Below are 14,167 nucleotides of genomic sequence, written 5' to 3' on the forward strand. Positions count from 1 at the left end.
GAAGGTTTAATACTTGTACACAGGAAGTTCAATACGCTTTCACTTTTTGAAGGTGTTCTTGTTACGCGAAGTAATTAACATGTCCACCAATACCAGGGGCGTAGCCGCCTATACGCAAATACGCAGTTGCGTACTTTCGGAAAAAGTAACAAAAATAGAAACACACATTTTAAAGATGAAATAAAGGTTTTATGCAAGGACTCACTGGGGGCCTTGAGCGACCTCCCACCCCACCCCAAGACCCCTCGCCGTAATTTTGCGTACAAATAAAACAGGTCTGAATACAGCTTATAAAACTATACAATAAAGATAAAGTTTATTGTGTCATAAGAATTAATGTCTCGTTCGCTTGAAAAATGAGATTCAATTTGAATAATTTGAATAACCGGATATGGCATGTGAAATTCTACAAAAAATATTTTTCAGAACGTTCAGAATCCATCTAGTTTTTCTTTATTTGTTTCATCCTGTTTAGTTTTCGTTGAGTTGGAATATAACTCGAGCTGTTGTTTTAATTGTTTACATATATATGAAGGTAAAGAAAGAAACCAGCCTTCATTTAAACTTAAAAGAAAGCTGCTACTATATGTATTTCAGACACTCAAATATTCATCACATTATCAGAAGTCTAGCAAAAGAATTTTTACAATAAGCCATAAAGTGAGATTATCTGTATCTTGCAAGCCGAAGGCATATGAAATAAGCAAAAAGGCGGAGGGAACAATGGAGTTATTTGTTGTATTGCATGTATGATAAGTGTCAATAATGGATATATGAAAATGACATGGGGCAAGATTACCAAGAAAAAAATAAAAGAAGTGAATGGGGAAAGTCCTGGTACAATTTGTGTTAAAATATAATTAATTCAAAAACTTTCCTTTCACAAAATAAAACAAAAACAGATAATGATACCAATAAATGGCAATATAGTGATAATATTGTAACCATGAACTCGAGGCCTTTTTTGTAGTGAATGTAATTTGTATAAAAATTTGAAAATAGGTTATCTTGGTTTAATAATGTAGATAATTGAAATTTCAAAATTAATACGGGAATTGCAGAGTCGAATTTATGCGAAAAATTCGAAAATACCATTTTAAGATGTGTTTTATACACCGTTACTACATGTAGCCATGTCGGAATAACCCCAAAGTATCAATCGTGACACTATTAAACAGGGCACACCAAATACAGGTAAGTTATTTTTACTGAGGCAAAAGAAAACCAAACAATTAACCAAACAAAACAATACAGAACAAAAGAAAAAACTTATCGTAGTATTTCCGATATGGGTTCTAAAAATAAGTAGTTTAATAAGATAGTCATTTGAGCGTTTACGACAGAGAGAACATACAGTTTACAAAAGAGTTTATAAATGCTTCAGAATATCCCGCTAATTTAAAAAAAAATGACTGAAAATTCTGATGAAGATTATGAAAAATTGCAATTTCAACAGGTGTTATATTTGAGCGACCATTTTTTATTCTTGCTCATGTTTCTCCTGACCTATTTGATTTTCTGTAGAAAAGAAGAACAATTGAATTACACGTAGTCCGAATATTTCCTCTGACCCTGCAACCCTCCTCTTTTTTATTTGGATATTGATATGTCGGGTTGGCTGAATCTCCAACTGTTGGTATGGTACATTGTTCTGACCCTAACCCGACGTATCAATATCCAAATAAAAAAAGAGGAGGGTTGCAGGGTCAGAGGAAATTCGGACTACTTTACACAGTGACAGATTACACGTGATTCGTGCTATTTATCCATTAATCCCTTCTGGAATTCAGTGTCTGTGGCTATTTTCGGATTCGGGCGGCCAATTCAGAAAGCAGCACACTAAATATCAAAAGGGAATATTTGTCAATCTATCAGTCGAACAGTTTAATGCTTGTAGAACTGGAAGTAATGTTATTTTAATATTTATGGTAAATTTTGATATACATGTAATTCCTGTCCAGGTGTTTGGTGTATTTTCTGGTGGCAGATTTGGAAATTATGTTACTTTTTTTATTTCCGTTAAACAAATCTCTGACAATCAGTCGCTCTATACTGTGTTCTCTTAAAACGAAGCTTTAAAACAAAGCTCAATGTATTGGTCATCAGAGTTCTTCCTCAAAAAACGATCTACTTTCCAAGTAAGGCATGGCATCCACAACAACAGTGACCTGACTCAATTCGGCGGGAAATTATACGGATGTCACAGGAATCATCCAAGAAGTTACGAGATTTATTTGTAAACAAAGAAATACGATTAAGAATGAACTCTTGTAAAGAAAGAATTTTCCTGTTAAAAGAGACGATAACTTTGATAAAATTAAATTAGCCTCTTCAGTGAGCAATACTTGGGTGGAATGCATACTAACAGTTTGCATCAAGAGGTAACTTGTTTAACATTTTTTTTTTTGAGAGAGAGTGTACAGTGAACTCATGAAAGAGGTAGTCAAACTTTAAAATAACTCAGCACACCACAATAAAATAAGCTTTAAACAGTTCTTTTTTGCTATTAATAAAGTCTGAAATGGTGACCTGTGTTATTAGAATTACATAAAAGTAAATTCTTCATTTATGAATTTTTTTTATTCACTAGATTCATTTTTTGTTATTGTATTTATGAATTTTTTTTATTCACTAGATTCATTTTTTGTTATTGTATTTATGAATTTTATTTCTTCAATATAATTATTTTTTTAGAAGATTCTGGTGCTTTGCAGAGGTGGAAGATTTAGCAGCCCTCAATTTAATTCCTACAGGCAATGATAATGACAAATTTACAGCATAAAATAATGGGAGGAGATATTCTTTTTTCCAGAAAGAACTGAGACATAAAATAATGGGAGGAGATATTCTTTATTTCCAGAAAGAACTGAGACATTTCTTAATAAATTACTTTAAAACCATTTAATCTTCAGAAGCCATATCTGTTTGTTCACACACGTGTTATGTTATAGTAATATAACCATAATTTTTTTCGGTCTGGTAAAAGATGGTTCAGTCTGGTAAAGTTTCTTTAATTACCAGACTGAATGTCCTGTAAAAAATTTTACATTTCGTGTTCACTGCATGTACATGCAGGGTCATTTTTTTTAGATAACTGGAGAGATTCAACCAACAAGTTAACCTCAGGTTTGTATACACTTAGTAGTTTCATTTTAGGTGAGAAGTAACAGAGGTACATGAACATACACTCCGAACAAGGAGTTGAATATTGATATATATAAATCCTTGACTCCAAATGAATAAAAAGAAAAACTAGTATATGTTGGTTTTTTATTAATGCATTTTATTGATTCAAATTGTAATTCAAATTGATGTTGAAGCTCCACTTAGAATCTTTCTGTTCTTATCAGGATTGTATCCAACCCGGCGCAGGCCCACAGGCGATGAACAGTTTCATCTTCACTGATATTCTTTGTTTGCTGGCCATGTACATTTGTTTTCAGTCAGTTGGCTCATCTGTAATTTACTGGGTCCCGTCAACAGGATCAGGGGAAACGATCATGTCCCTTGTACACTGCCTGCAGTTTCCAAAATTGTGTCTTATCCGAGAAAACTTTCATTTCTCATGTTTACGAGGAAAAGATCAAGGCCATTGGCACTTTTAAATGACGTATACACGACCAAATACCGAACCGAACAAAATCTGGAAATCCAGAGATCGTCTTATGGAATACTGTGTGCCCACTGGGCCCACATGCCACACTTTTTGTGCTCCATGCATAAAATTTTTGTGCCAATGGCGCAAGGGCATGGTCTAGAATGAACACTGCGCCAAGGCAATTTTATATGTATGCCTCGAGCTGACCAACCATAATAAAAATTAGCCTCTGAATGCAGCCTTATCATTTTCTTATTAAATGTACTTTGTCTAATGTAGATGCTGTTGCTTGGTTGGTTATGAACAAAAAATTTTAAACTGAAAGAGCATATAAACAAATGCACCTGCCAACTGTCATTATGTTGGGGGGTTTTCCCCCATGAGGGCTGCGAAATTTAAATACTCAAAGAGCAGTACTGACCAGAATTTACAATTCAAGATTCAAGTGAGTGGTGCATTAGAATTGTTTTGTCATAAAGGAGCCAGAAAACAACACTTTCACAAATTTGAAGACCCCTGAAACAGTTTTCTTGGTTGCTGAGGACCATTTCATGCATAAATTGGCAGGTACATTTTGTATGAAAGTCCTTTTCATTCAGTGTGAGTACATGTACTCTGTTTGAAGGCTGACCATTATCCTCTAGTTGATGTTTCTAATATGTTTTTTTGATTGTGAACAATTAATTAAATTACTGTACAATGTACATTTGTATGTGTACATGTAAGTTAACACCTGCTCCCCTAAGTTGAGGTACTATATCCCTCATATGGTGTGTGTGGGTTTATGATATCCATTTTAAAAATACATGTAATTACATGTAGTTTTCTTTATATTTATAGATTAAAACTTTGCTTTTCCAGTATTACCTTCATTATAGGCCCTTAATTTATAACATCCCTCAGATGTGATAACAAGGGCAATAAATGAGAAGCAGTGTATTTACATGTATCCTTTAATCACATATTTTTACATCAGTAATGAAGAATTCACCAATTTATTTTTGATTCAAAAGCATAAAAGGGTAGTGGATTAAGGGTATTGTTTACATGTATATGTCAATTCATATCTTATTGTTGCGTTTTTTCTCATTGTATATAGCAGCATCTGGGTCCACTAAGACACTAGATGATTTTTTATTGGCAATTACATGTACCAGTAAATGTTTTTACATTGTTTTTACTACCTGATATGCTGTGTACTGAAAATAGATCTGCAATTTTAAATGAAATAATGTATGACTATTTTGAACAGTTAGACGTGAGATCATAGAAACCCAATACAGGGCTGAAAATAACATGGTGTCTGTCCTGTAAAGTGTTATTACATTACATGTACCTGATGCAGAAAACTTTCACATGTCCCTATATTACACATCTAAAATAGGCAATCCTTAAATTGAAATTGTATGTAAAAAGATATATTATTCAAAGTTGAAATATCTGTGTAATTTTGCTTCTTTTGCAAAGAAAGTATATTTTTATTTTAATTATTTCAAACGTTACAGACCCTATAGAATTATTAGTGCTCAGATGATTTGAATTTAGGAGGCAGAAGTCAGTCTAATTACTGTTCTCAGCAGGTGTCTAAAGTATTTGTTTAAACAATCACTTTTAATCCCTAACTGAACTGAACCACACACATGCAGAGTGTATTGAATTAAATTTTTATTCAACTGGTGACCAGCGGCATTTTTGGAAAATCTCGATGAGTATGCTGTATTGCTTCATCTACTAAGACTTTAGTGCAATGACCAGACGGTCAGTATTACTTCAAGGAACAAATCAAACACATATGTTTTTATTGTTGTTTATATCATATTTTTAATTTCAGAGATTGAAAGCAGCTCTTCATCACACAACGCTGCAGATTGTAAAACAGATTTCAGCAGAGAAGGAGGTTATATGTACCAAACAACTTGTGGCCTCCATTTCAGAGACATCATGGAGACAGTGCCAATCATTTGCTGAGGACATGGAGCTGTTTGCAAAGTATGTATTGATGGTACAGTTAATCCTTCAGGATTTGGGTTTTATTTATTAGACACTCTGACATCTCTAATGGTTTAACCTCTTTCCTGTGTATTCCCAGGACTTTCATTAAGAGGCAGTACCAGGTACCTTTACCCTTCTAGACTACTGAAAGGTACCTCCAGAATTTTAACATTTCATGCATTGCATGAATTTGCTCATCACATTTTCTTTTAAAAAAAACTTTTTTTTGAGCATAAAAACAGCTCAAGTTTGATAAATATCCATATCAATACATTGTATTACCAATACCATTCAGGACTTATTGTCTGCTTTAACTGAAAAAAAGTATTTGAACTACACTGTACATGGTATCCACTACTAGTAGATGAATATCCAGGCTACGTGTCATTTTAATAATTAGTAGTCTACTACTTGATCAACTTTCTCTTTAGTTAAACCTTAGCTACACAGGTTTTTTCCAGGACTTTGAAAGGTTTAGTCACTTTTCTGTGAGAAAATGAGTACCATTTTAAAGTACATGAATGAAGCTTATTATATTTTTCCATTATCATACAAGCATGTTTTCCAGACAGTCCAAATACATTTTTAGCACACCTGAGATTTAATTAAAATAGAAACTCCCCAGTCTGTAAGAATCATAAAAAAAAGAAATCCTTTTAAAGTATTATAATTTAATCAGGAACATACGTCACTGGCATTATTTACATTTTAAATATTTTAATTTGAAAAAAAAATTTGCTGTTTTCTGCATGGCCACCCTTGGTAGAAATGTAAAAACACATCTAACACAGTGTAGATATAGATATGAACTGCCTAAACATGTACCAGTACTACATGCATTGGACAGATACATGTATAAATATTTTCAAATTGGTATTCCCCCTGTGTTGCCTCATGAGATTTTATTTATAGCACCATTTTAACTAATGACAAATTTATGTAATTTTTTCACAGTTACATGTATATTTAGATCTGGTCCCTGAGGAGTTCAAGGCTAGTTTGCAATGTCTAACCATTGTGTTTCCATGTCTACACAGGAAAACGAACCAGAGCTACCAAACATTCCCCCTATTTGGCCGTGCAAGCTCTCTGATATTGTTATTACAGAACATTAAGTCATTGATCAATTTCATATTCTCAATACCAGTAAGCCTGCTGGTCTAGATAAATGTAACTTACTATACCACTAAAATTTTTTAAGGCTGTCTTTGCTGCTTTCGTTAAGCTCATTACTATTTTAATCAACAATAGTTTGAATTTTGGAGTTTTTATTATTAGAATTATAAACCAATATCTGTAACCTGTTATTTTGGTAAGATGTTGAATAAATTATTTTTGAACACCTTCACAACTACTTTCTCCTAAACAGGGTGTTGACACAAGGATTCTACTGTCATCCAGTTACTTGTTATTTACATGTATAATGCTATTATGAAAAATTTGCATAAGGATACAATACCTAAACCGGTCAGTGCAACAAAAATTGTGATCAGTCATCAATCATTGATTAGTTAAACTGTTTCCAATCAGTCATTGATCCCTGAGACCAATCCATTAAACCGGTGATCGCATCACGTGACCGCAGAGCGGTCAATATATTTAGCATATTCCATTGTTTTATTTGTCAGTTTTACACATATACATGTAAACATCATGCAGTAGATTAAAACATTAATTAATACTTTTATTTTACATTTGTTTTATTTTTAACTATTAATTTATCATTTTACATAACAAAACTGCGATCAGATCAGTCATTGGTTATTGATCCATCAGCGCTCAATCAGTCAGCATTCATCTTTTCGTCAAATGGTTGCACGGATCGTTTCAGGGACTGTAAAGATGTTACATGTAGGTTTATCTTATGTGATGTATAAAAGGCCTTTGATAGGGTATGGCATAAGGGCCTGTTGTATAAGCTACAAAAATATGGAATAACAGGTAATATACTATCATGGTTTAAGAGTTATCTGTCTGATCGTAGACAGAGAGTCTGTATGGAGAGAAATTGCTCCACCTGAAGAACAATTTATGCTGGAGTGCCTCAGGGCTCTATTTTAGGACCCTACTTATTCATACATTTTGTTAACGAAATTATTGATGTGGACTCTAACAATATAATACAATTTGCTGATGACACTTCACTTACACTCCTTGAGACGTTCACGTTTCCCATTTTAGCATTTGTGCATCATATATTGTGCATTTACACATCGTTTTGCATTTGTTTATTTTTGTACTTTGATTATTTCCGTGATATAACTGTTATTTTCATATTTTTTGCTATTATTAATTTATATAATTTCATGAATTTTATTTTCTATTTTTTCTGTCTTCATTATATGTCTATATTATTAATATTCGTCATTCCTGTATTGTACATTTAAATGCACGATATGAGCATTTGTCTATCGTGCCTTTAAAAGCACGTTAGGAGCGTTTGTTTATCGTACGTTTAAATGCAGGCTGGGAGTGTTCGTTTATTGTACGTTTAAACGCATGATAGGAGCGTTCGTTTACCGTGGGTTTGTTGAGTGTTTAGTGTGCGTTGGGGTATCGTGCGTGCAGGAAGCCTAAACGTCTCAACGAGTGTAACTGTGTTGATGAAGACCACATAACAACAGTAGAATCACTAAGTAGCAGTCTTTCTAAAAATCAGACAGAAGATGAATCATGCATGTCAAAAATACACCAAATTCAGTTTTATTTCTTATTCAGAAACAGTTACTGATCACATAACCAGTCTTAGTTTTTCATTTGGTTGTTGCACTTTTCAGATAAAAATTATATAAATTGTAAATGAAATTGGAACTTTGCAAGAGTAACGTCATTTTTGATTTGGTTTCATTTGGTTGTTTTTACTGGGAGATGAATGTATGATTTTCTAAAAAGTGCAGATCTGAATGCAGAAATGATTATCACTGTTTGAAGGTAGAGCGTATGTAGACTGAAAAAGCATTGTTTGTTTGGTGGGTTTTTCTTCATTATGAATCACTTTACCATTACCAGTGTCTGATATTTATGTGGACTGGTACTTAAATGATGATCTCCATGAACTCCATGTGTACCAACTGGGGTGTGACATTTACAAAAATGTAACTCCACAAAGATCTACATTTCTACATGTATCTGAAAGAGAGATAAATTACTCTACTCTCTAATGAACCATCTCATCAATCAGATGTACATGTTTTAATCATGAAATGATTCATCACGATATTGATGTATCACAATACTTTTGGTCATGATATAATACATTTGACCGAGGTTTCGATACAATACGATACAGGTCAAAATACAACTTCTTTTTAAACAGTTAATGAAATTAATGTGCAAATAGTAAAGTAGGTCATGTCTTGTGAGGAAAAATCCATTATTTTTTGTTGAAGTTATAGACTCTAAGAATGAAACATGGCTTCAACAAATTTCATGATTTTTTAATGTGTTGAATATTTTTTTATGCCAAATTGGAGAAATTATATAGGACAGCATGCTATTGTGTATGGTATTGACACCCTTGTATCAGGGTACATATCGTATCGTGAGGTAGGTGTATGACTACAGCCCTGACATGTACATGTATGTATTTTGATTATCACATTTAACTGTAATGAAACTGTAGTACAGTGATGCAAACCTTTCTGTTATAGTTACATTAATAAAATCACAACCTTAAACTGCTCAATCAATCTTTATAGGTAGGTTAGAGATCATATGTAGATTTTTTGATTGTATATAAGGTAAGTTTGCAAAAGGGAGATAATTCAACTTCATGGTTTTATGTAATAAAACCTTGTAGGTGAAACTCCTAATTAAGCAGTCATGGAAATTTAATGAAATTGTTTAGGAATGTTTGTAACATTTGTAGATGTGCATGCCATGAAGGAATAATAATTATTGGGGGACTCCAAAGGGAGATAATCCAAGCAAATGTTTATGATATACATGTAGATGTGTATTTACTTCAGAATTTTCCAACTTCTACGTTCCATTATTCCTCGCGTAATGAACTTCACAATAGAAAGTTCCTGCATATTTTTGATAACTTATATTGTAGCAATTATTTACTATTGTCCTCAAAAATATGAAATATACAATGTTGCATCATACTAGAAATGTAGAAAAATTACAAAAGTTGACTGATGCAAAACAAAACAAAAATCAATGTTTGTCTAAACATACATGTATATACTGAATTGACCTTTTCATGTTTTTTTTTTTTTTTTTTTTTTGGAGCATGCTCATTCATAATCTGGTTCCCTGGTCAATATCATAAGCGACCCTAGGATCGCTAAAATATAGACTCAGGTCACCAGCGACGAATATGCACAATATGTGAGTAAATTGCCGCTTATGAAATAAAGTAAAAAACAAGATGAAATTATCTAAATTAACTTATTTATTTTGCATTTGAATCAAAAGGTAATCTTAAGTAATTTGAAAGAAATATTTAAACGATGCTTTTAAAAATTTGAATATTTGAATGAAAAAAATAAAATAACGTCATATCCACTCAGCCAATCAAAAGACAGAAGATGTCACTGGTGACCCAGGGTTATATTTGAGAGAAACTTGTGGAACGAAAATATTACCTGGGCTGCCAGGTTAGCTCAATCAGTACTTCTTGTTACAGTTTGGATGAACATAAGGGTCTATTTATATACATGAATCAATTTATTTCAGACATGCTAAAAGAAGTACTGTGAATGCTGATGATGTTAAAATGTTGACTAGAAAAACTCCTAAACTGGTGAGTTTAAAGGAACTTAACTTTATAGAGCTGAATCATATTATTACTCCTTTATTTCACTCAATGAGTTACAATGTAGATTTGTAGTGGAGTCCGAGTTTCTCATTTACTTTTGTTACTTTGTATGTATGATTTTAGTTACTTCATGTTCTTTGTTGTGTTTGTCTGTTTTCCATGTCTGGTCTTTGTAGGAATTACTCTGTCACCCTGTCTGTCTGTCCAACCTGCATTCATCAACTCCTCTGTTTTTATTTCTTGTTAGCGTAACTTCTCATAAATATCTCAAGGGATTTTGATGAAACTTAGTAGGAAAGATTGGCATCATACATTGTATGTAGATGTGCATGAAATAATTTTAATTGCTGTTTGTTGGAGGACTACTAAGGGATATAATCTAACTTAAGGGATTTTTCTTACATTTAACATTTTGTAACTTCATTGAAGCAGGGATTATTTTCTTCATGTGTTTGCTCATGGTTTTTCTAGTTTATTGATACTTACTTAAGTATTCAAAGAAAATGGAATAATTGAGCCCACTGTTAAATATCGGCTTAACAGGGATTATGTTTTAGGCTAGTGGTGATGCTGTCCTCTGACCTTTTGAAAACATTGTAGTTTAGTTGACATTGTTTTGAAAATGCTCTCACATATTCATTTCATGCTGGTTTTTTGCCAAATTTTTTTCGTGTAAATTTTCTTGAAACTCTTTAAAATTTTTATTATAATGTCATTCCTGTAACTATAAGGCCAAAAATTTGTCTACTGCTACATTTCCTGCTACCCCACCTACCCTTTTTTAGCCTACCCATATAAAACGAGAGTAGTTATGGTTAATATGTCAAAGAGACCATGACCCACCTGGATAAAAATGTCAGCCCGAAACCACGCATTGGTCTTAAATGAATGACAAGAAACCCCAACACCACAGGGTAGGCTGCAGCTGGCACCAAAACATCATTATAAACAGGTACAGCGAAAGAGTTGCCCCATATACTTTATACATAAGAATAAACTTAAGGTGCAAACGAAACAAAACATACAGAGGCCAGAAATTTCTGGCTTAAGACTGGCACAAAAAATGCAGTGTGGTGTAAGTACTTTGGCGTGAACACTACCCTCCCCCTTTAAAATCTGGCCACTGTGAAAAAAAATATTACACAATTATACAGACCTAAAAATCGGTTCAAAAAAGGTCTGAGTCCCTTGTTACAACATATATATGAAAAAAAAACTGAATATAAATTACACAAATGTACTAAGGACTACTAGCAGTTGACTTGCACGCTAGCTCCAGACCAGTTTAAACCTACAAAAAGTTACGTCCCCATCATATGCAAAACTAATCCCAATTCTTCACATGTCGGGTTGAGAACAACAGTACATCATAACTCATACATTAAGACACAACCCATGTCATACCAAAAATTGCTTTTAAACGTAGGGTTTTAATTTCTATGTAAATCAATGTTAATACCAAAAGCATTTTTTTGTCCATTTTTGCTGTTAAAGTCTAGAATGTTTCCCCATTAACTCAATGTAAAGTGTTTTTGAAAAATAAAATTTTTCTCTACTTTCATATACATGTATTTTTTTGTTCTTGCTGGTAGCAGGAAACAAGACTATTATTTGTGTGGCCTTAGAAATGTAATTATTTGACAAGACAACTGATGTTTTAATGAAACCTTCTGATAACATATTACATTACAGCACCAATATCTCAGTGAAATGCAGGAAAAATTAAATGAAAGTAAACAAGATACAAAGAAACAGAAGAAAACAAAGAAGAAAGCATCAGCATCTTCAACTGTTGCCATGGAAACTGATGAAGAATCTAACTTGGGTTGATGTTATGTCAAATGTCATATTGAAGCAGAACATGTGTGAACTTTAAGAAAAAGGGAGCTGCTTGTATTTTGTCTAAGCAGCTTGTATGTTTGTATGAACATGTATAAATGTATGCAGGTTAAAAATAGTGAGGTTCATGTATTATTTGATATGAAATTATCCTCCAAAACGTTGTGTATCCTACCTGGACAGTTTCCTGATAATAACTTAAGCAGGTAATGAAGGGTCATTTTCATACTTTATATAGTTATTAAAATACAAATCAAGTTGGAATTTCTGTATGATTGGATTAGTTACACAAACATTATGGCCATTTTAAATTGTTTCTACCCTAATATATTTTGCACCATGGCAGCGTATCATGCCTGTATTTCCCATTACTTGTACAATGTAAATGCCCTATTTTTTTGTTTTTACCTACCACTAAAAGACTTCTTCATTTATCTACCTATCTGGTAAAACTGGAACTGTTAATAATTCGACCACTTTTCAACTACTCATTCAATGTTGGGGTTTAAAAGTATGATTTGCAGAATTATACGGGGCGTGGCTGTTGTTTAACTTGATCATACCTAATAATTTTCCTCTTTCTAAGATAACCTTGAATGATAATACTATAAAACTTTCATTGTTTAGGAAAAACTGGGTCACCAAAATTTAATTTCTAGAGGATTTTTTTTTTTTTTGAAGACTTTGTAGTTTGTACAGTTAACTCTGTTTACTGTGTATATTATCAATGAAATTTGCTCTCTTTCACAAACTGTTAAAACACGGATTATAGAATTGGTGTTATCTAACAGTCTTTCATATTGTAAAAAGAGAAGTAACCAAAATAACTAAGAAGGAGAATTGGTGTATTATGTGTTAGCTAATCTGTTTTATCATGGTATGTTTATGCTAGATGTATTGTTGAAAAACTTCCCATGATATATTCTGTATTTTTGTAATTTGTTACAATTTTTTTGTTAAAGGCATTATACTAAAATTTGAATAAACTTTTAAAAAAACCACAAAACTGGTTGTGTTAATATTGAAGGGAAAAGAAAGGGTTTGATCAAAATAAATCTTTACAAAGAAAACTTACGTGCACCATAACCTTGTGGATAGACCAGTCACCAGTATGATTCACCAATTAAATAACCTTTGGAAAAAACTAGGCATATATATAATGGATCTGAGCTTTAGTACCACTTCCATCTGAGTAGTTCTGTTTAATACACGTACATGTTTCTGAACTTAAGTATAATTATGTTATTTTTTTAAGCTTTAGCACGAACCATTCAATTTGAACAATTTCAAGTTCAGTCAGAAATTTCCGTTTCTGCACGATGGGTTGTACTGTATTTCCACTTGAAAGTGCCTTTATTTGTTCTAGAGTTGTCTTTCTTTTCATGTAGTAAAATACAATAACTGTATCTACGGTACCCTCATATTTAATGTTAAAAAGTCTATTGGCGAGAGTAGCTTTTTTAATTTCAGGGCATGCCCTTGTTAAAGTATATGATGTTGTCTGTCTGTTGTAATGATTGTATACCCCACAACACAAGGATATACATATACCTGATGATTACATTGACATGTTACAATGACATCCCCTAGTATGACCATGTCAGTAAATTGATTAAGATTTTTTTTAACTAGGAATTTACTTGAAAAGGAAGGGCTGAGGTTTCCAAGCTTAGTGTATATTTTGCTCATTTTTGCTCAAATTTTGTACAAAATTTACGACTTTTTCCAACAACAGGAGAGAGTTTCAATAATAACAGAGTATAAGAGTTTGGATCTCTGAAATCTTTAAACAAGGTTTCATACAAAAAATCAGGCTTGGGTTGTTTTGAACCTTGCCATGTAGGAATATAAGGCCAAAAAGTTCTAATAAGAAACACTTCCTGGTTCTCTAACAATAGCTTGTGTTGCATGCCTGATCCCTTTAAAAGTTTATGTCAAAATTCCTAACTGGAAATGTAAAGGTTGGAATAGTT

At 32.7% G+C, this 14,167-nt stretch overlaps 1 protein-coding gene across 2 annotated transcripts; it reads left to right on the forward strand.

Annotated features, from left to right (window-relative positions):
• Window positions 1-1,319: 1,319 nt before the first annotated feature.
• On the forward strand, window positions 1,320-13,200 carry LOC148599445 (centromere protein S-like). 2 transcript variants are annotated; one of them, XM_088557865.1, is made up of 4 exons: window positions 1,320-1,456; window positions 5,430-5,587; window positions 10,274-10,340; window positions 12,048-13,200. In XM_088557865.1, exons 1-4 carry the CDS (start codon window positions 1,409-1,411, stop codon window positions 12,183-12,185), a joined length of 411 nt encoding a protein of 136 aa, XP_088413991.1. In that variant the 5' UTR covers window positions 1,320-1,408; the 3' UTR covers window positions 12,186-13,200. The 2 variants fall into 2 exon arrangements, with proteins under 2 accessions (XP_088413991.1, XP_088413992.1); XM_088557866.1 differs by lacking the exon at window positions 1,320-1,456 and adding an exon at window positions 1,657-2,381.
• Window positions 13,201-14,167: the final 967 nt, after the last annotated feature.

Source organism: Perna viridis, chromosome 13 (assembly GCF_037379345.1).
Source record: "Perna viridis isolate PV_CMFRI_1.1 ecotype Kerala chromosome 13, ASM3737934v1, whole genome shotgun sequence".
NCBI lineage: Eukaryota > Metazoa > Mollusca > Bivalvia > Mytilida > Mytilidae > Perna > Perna viridis.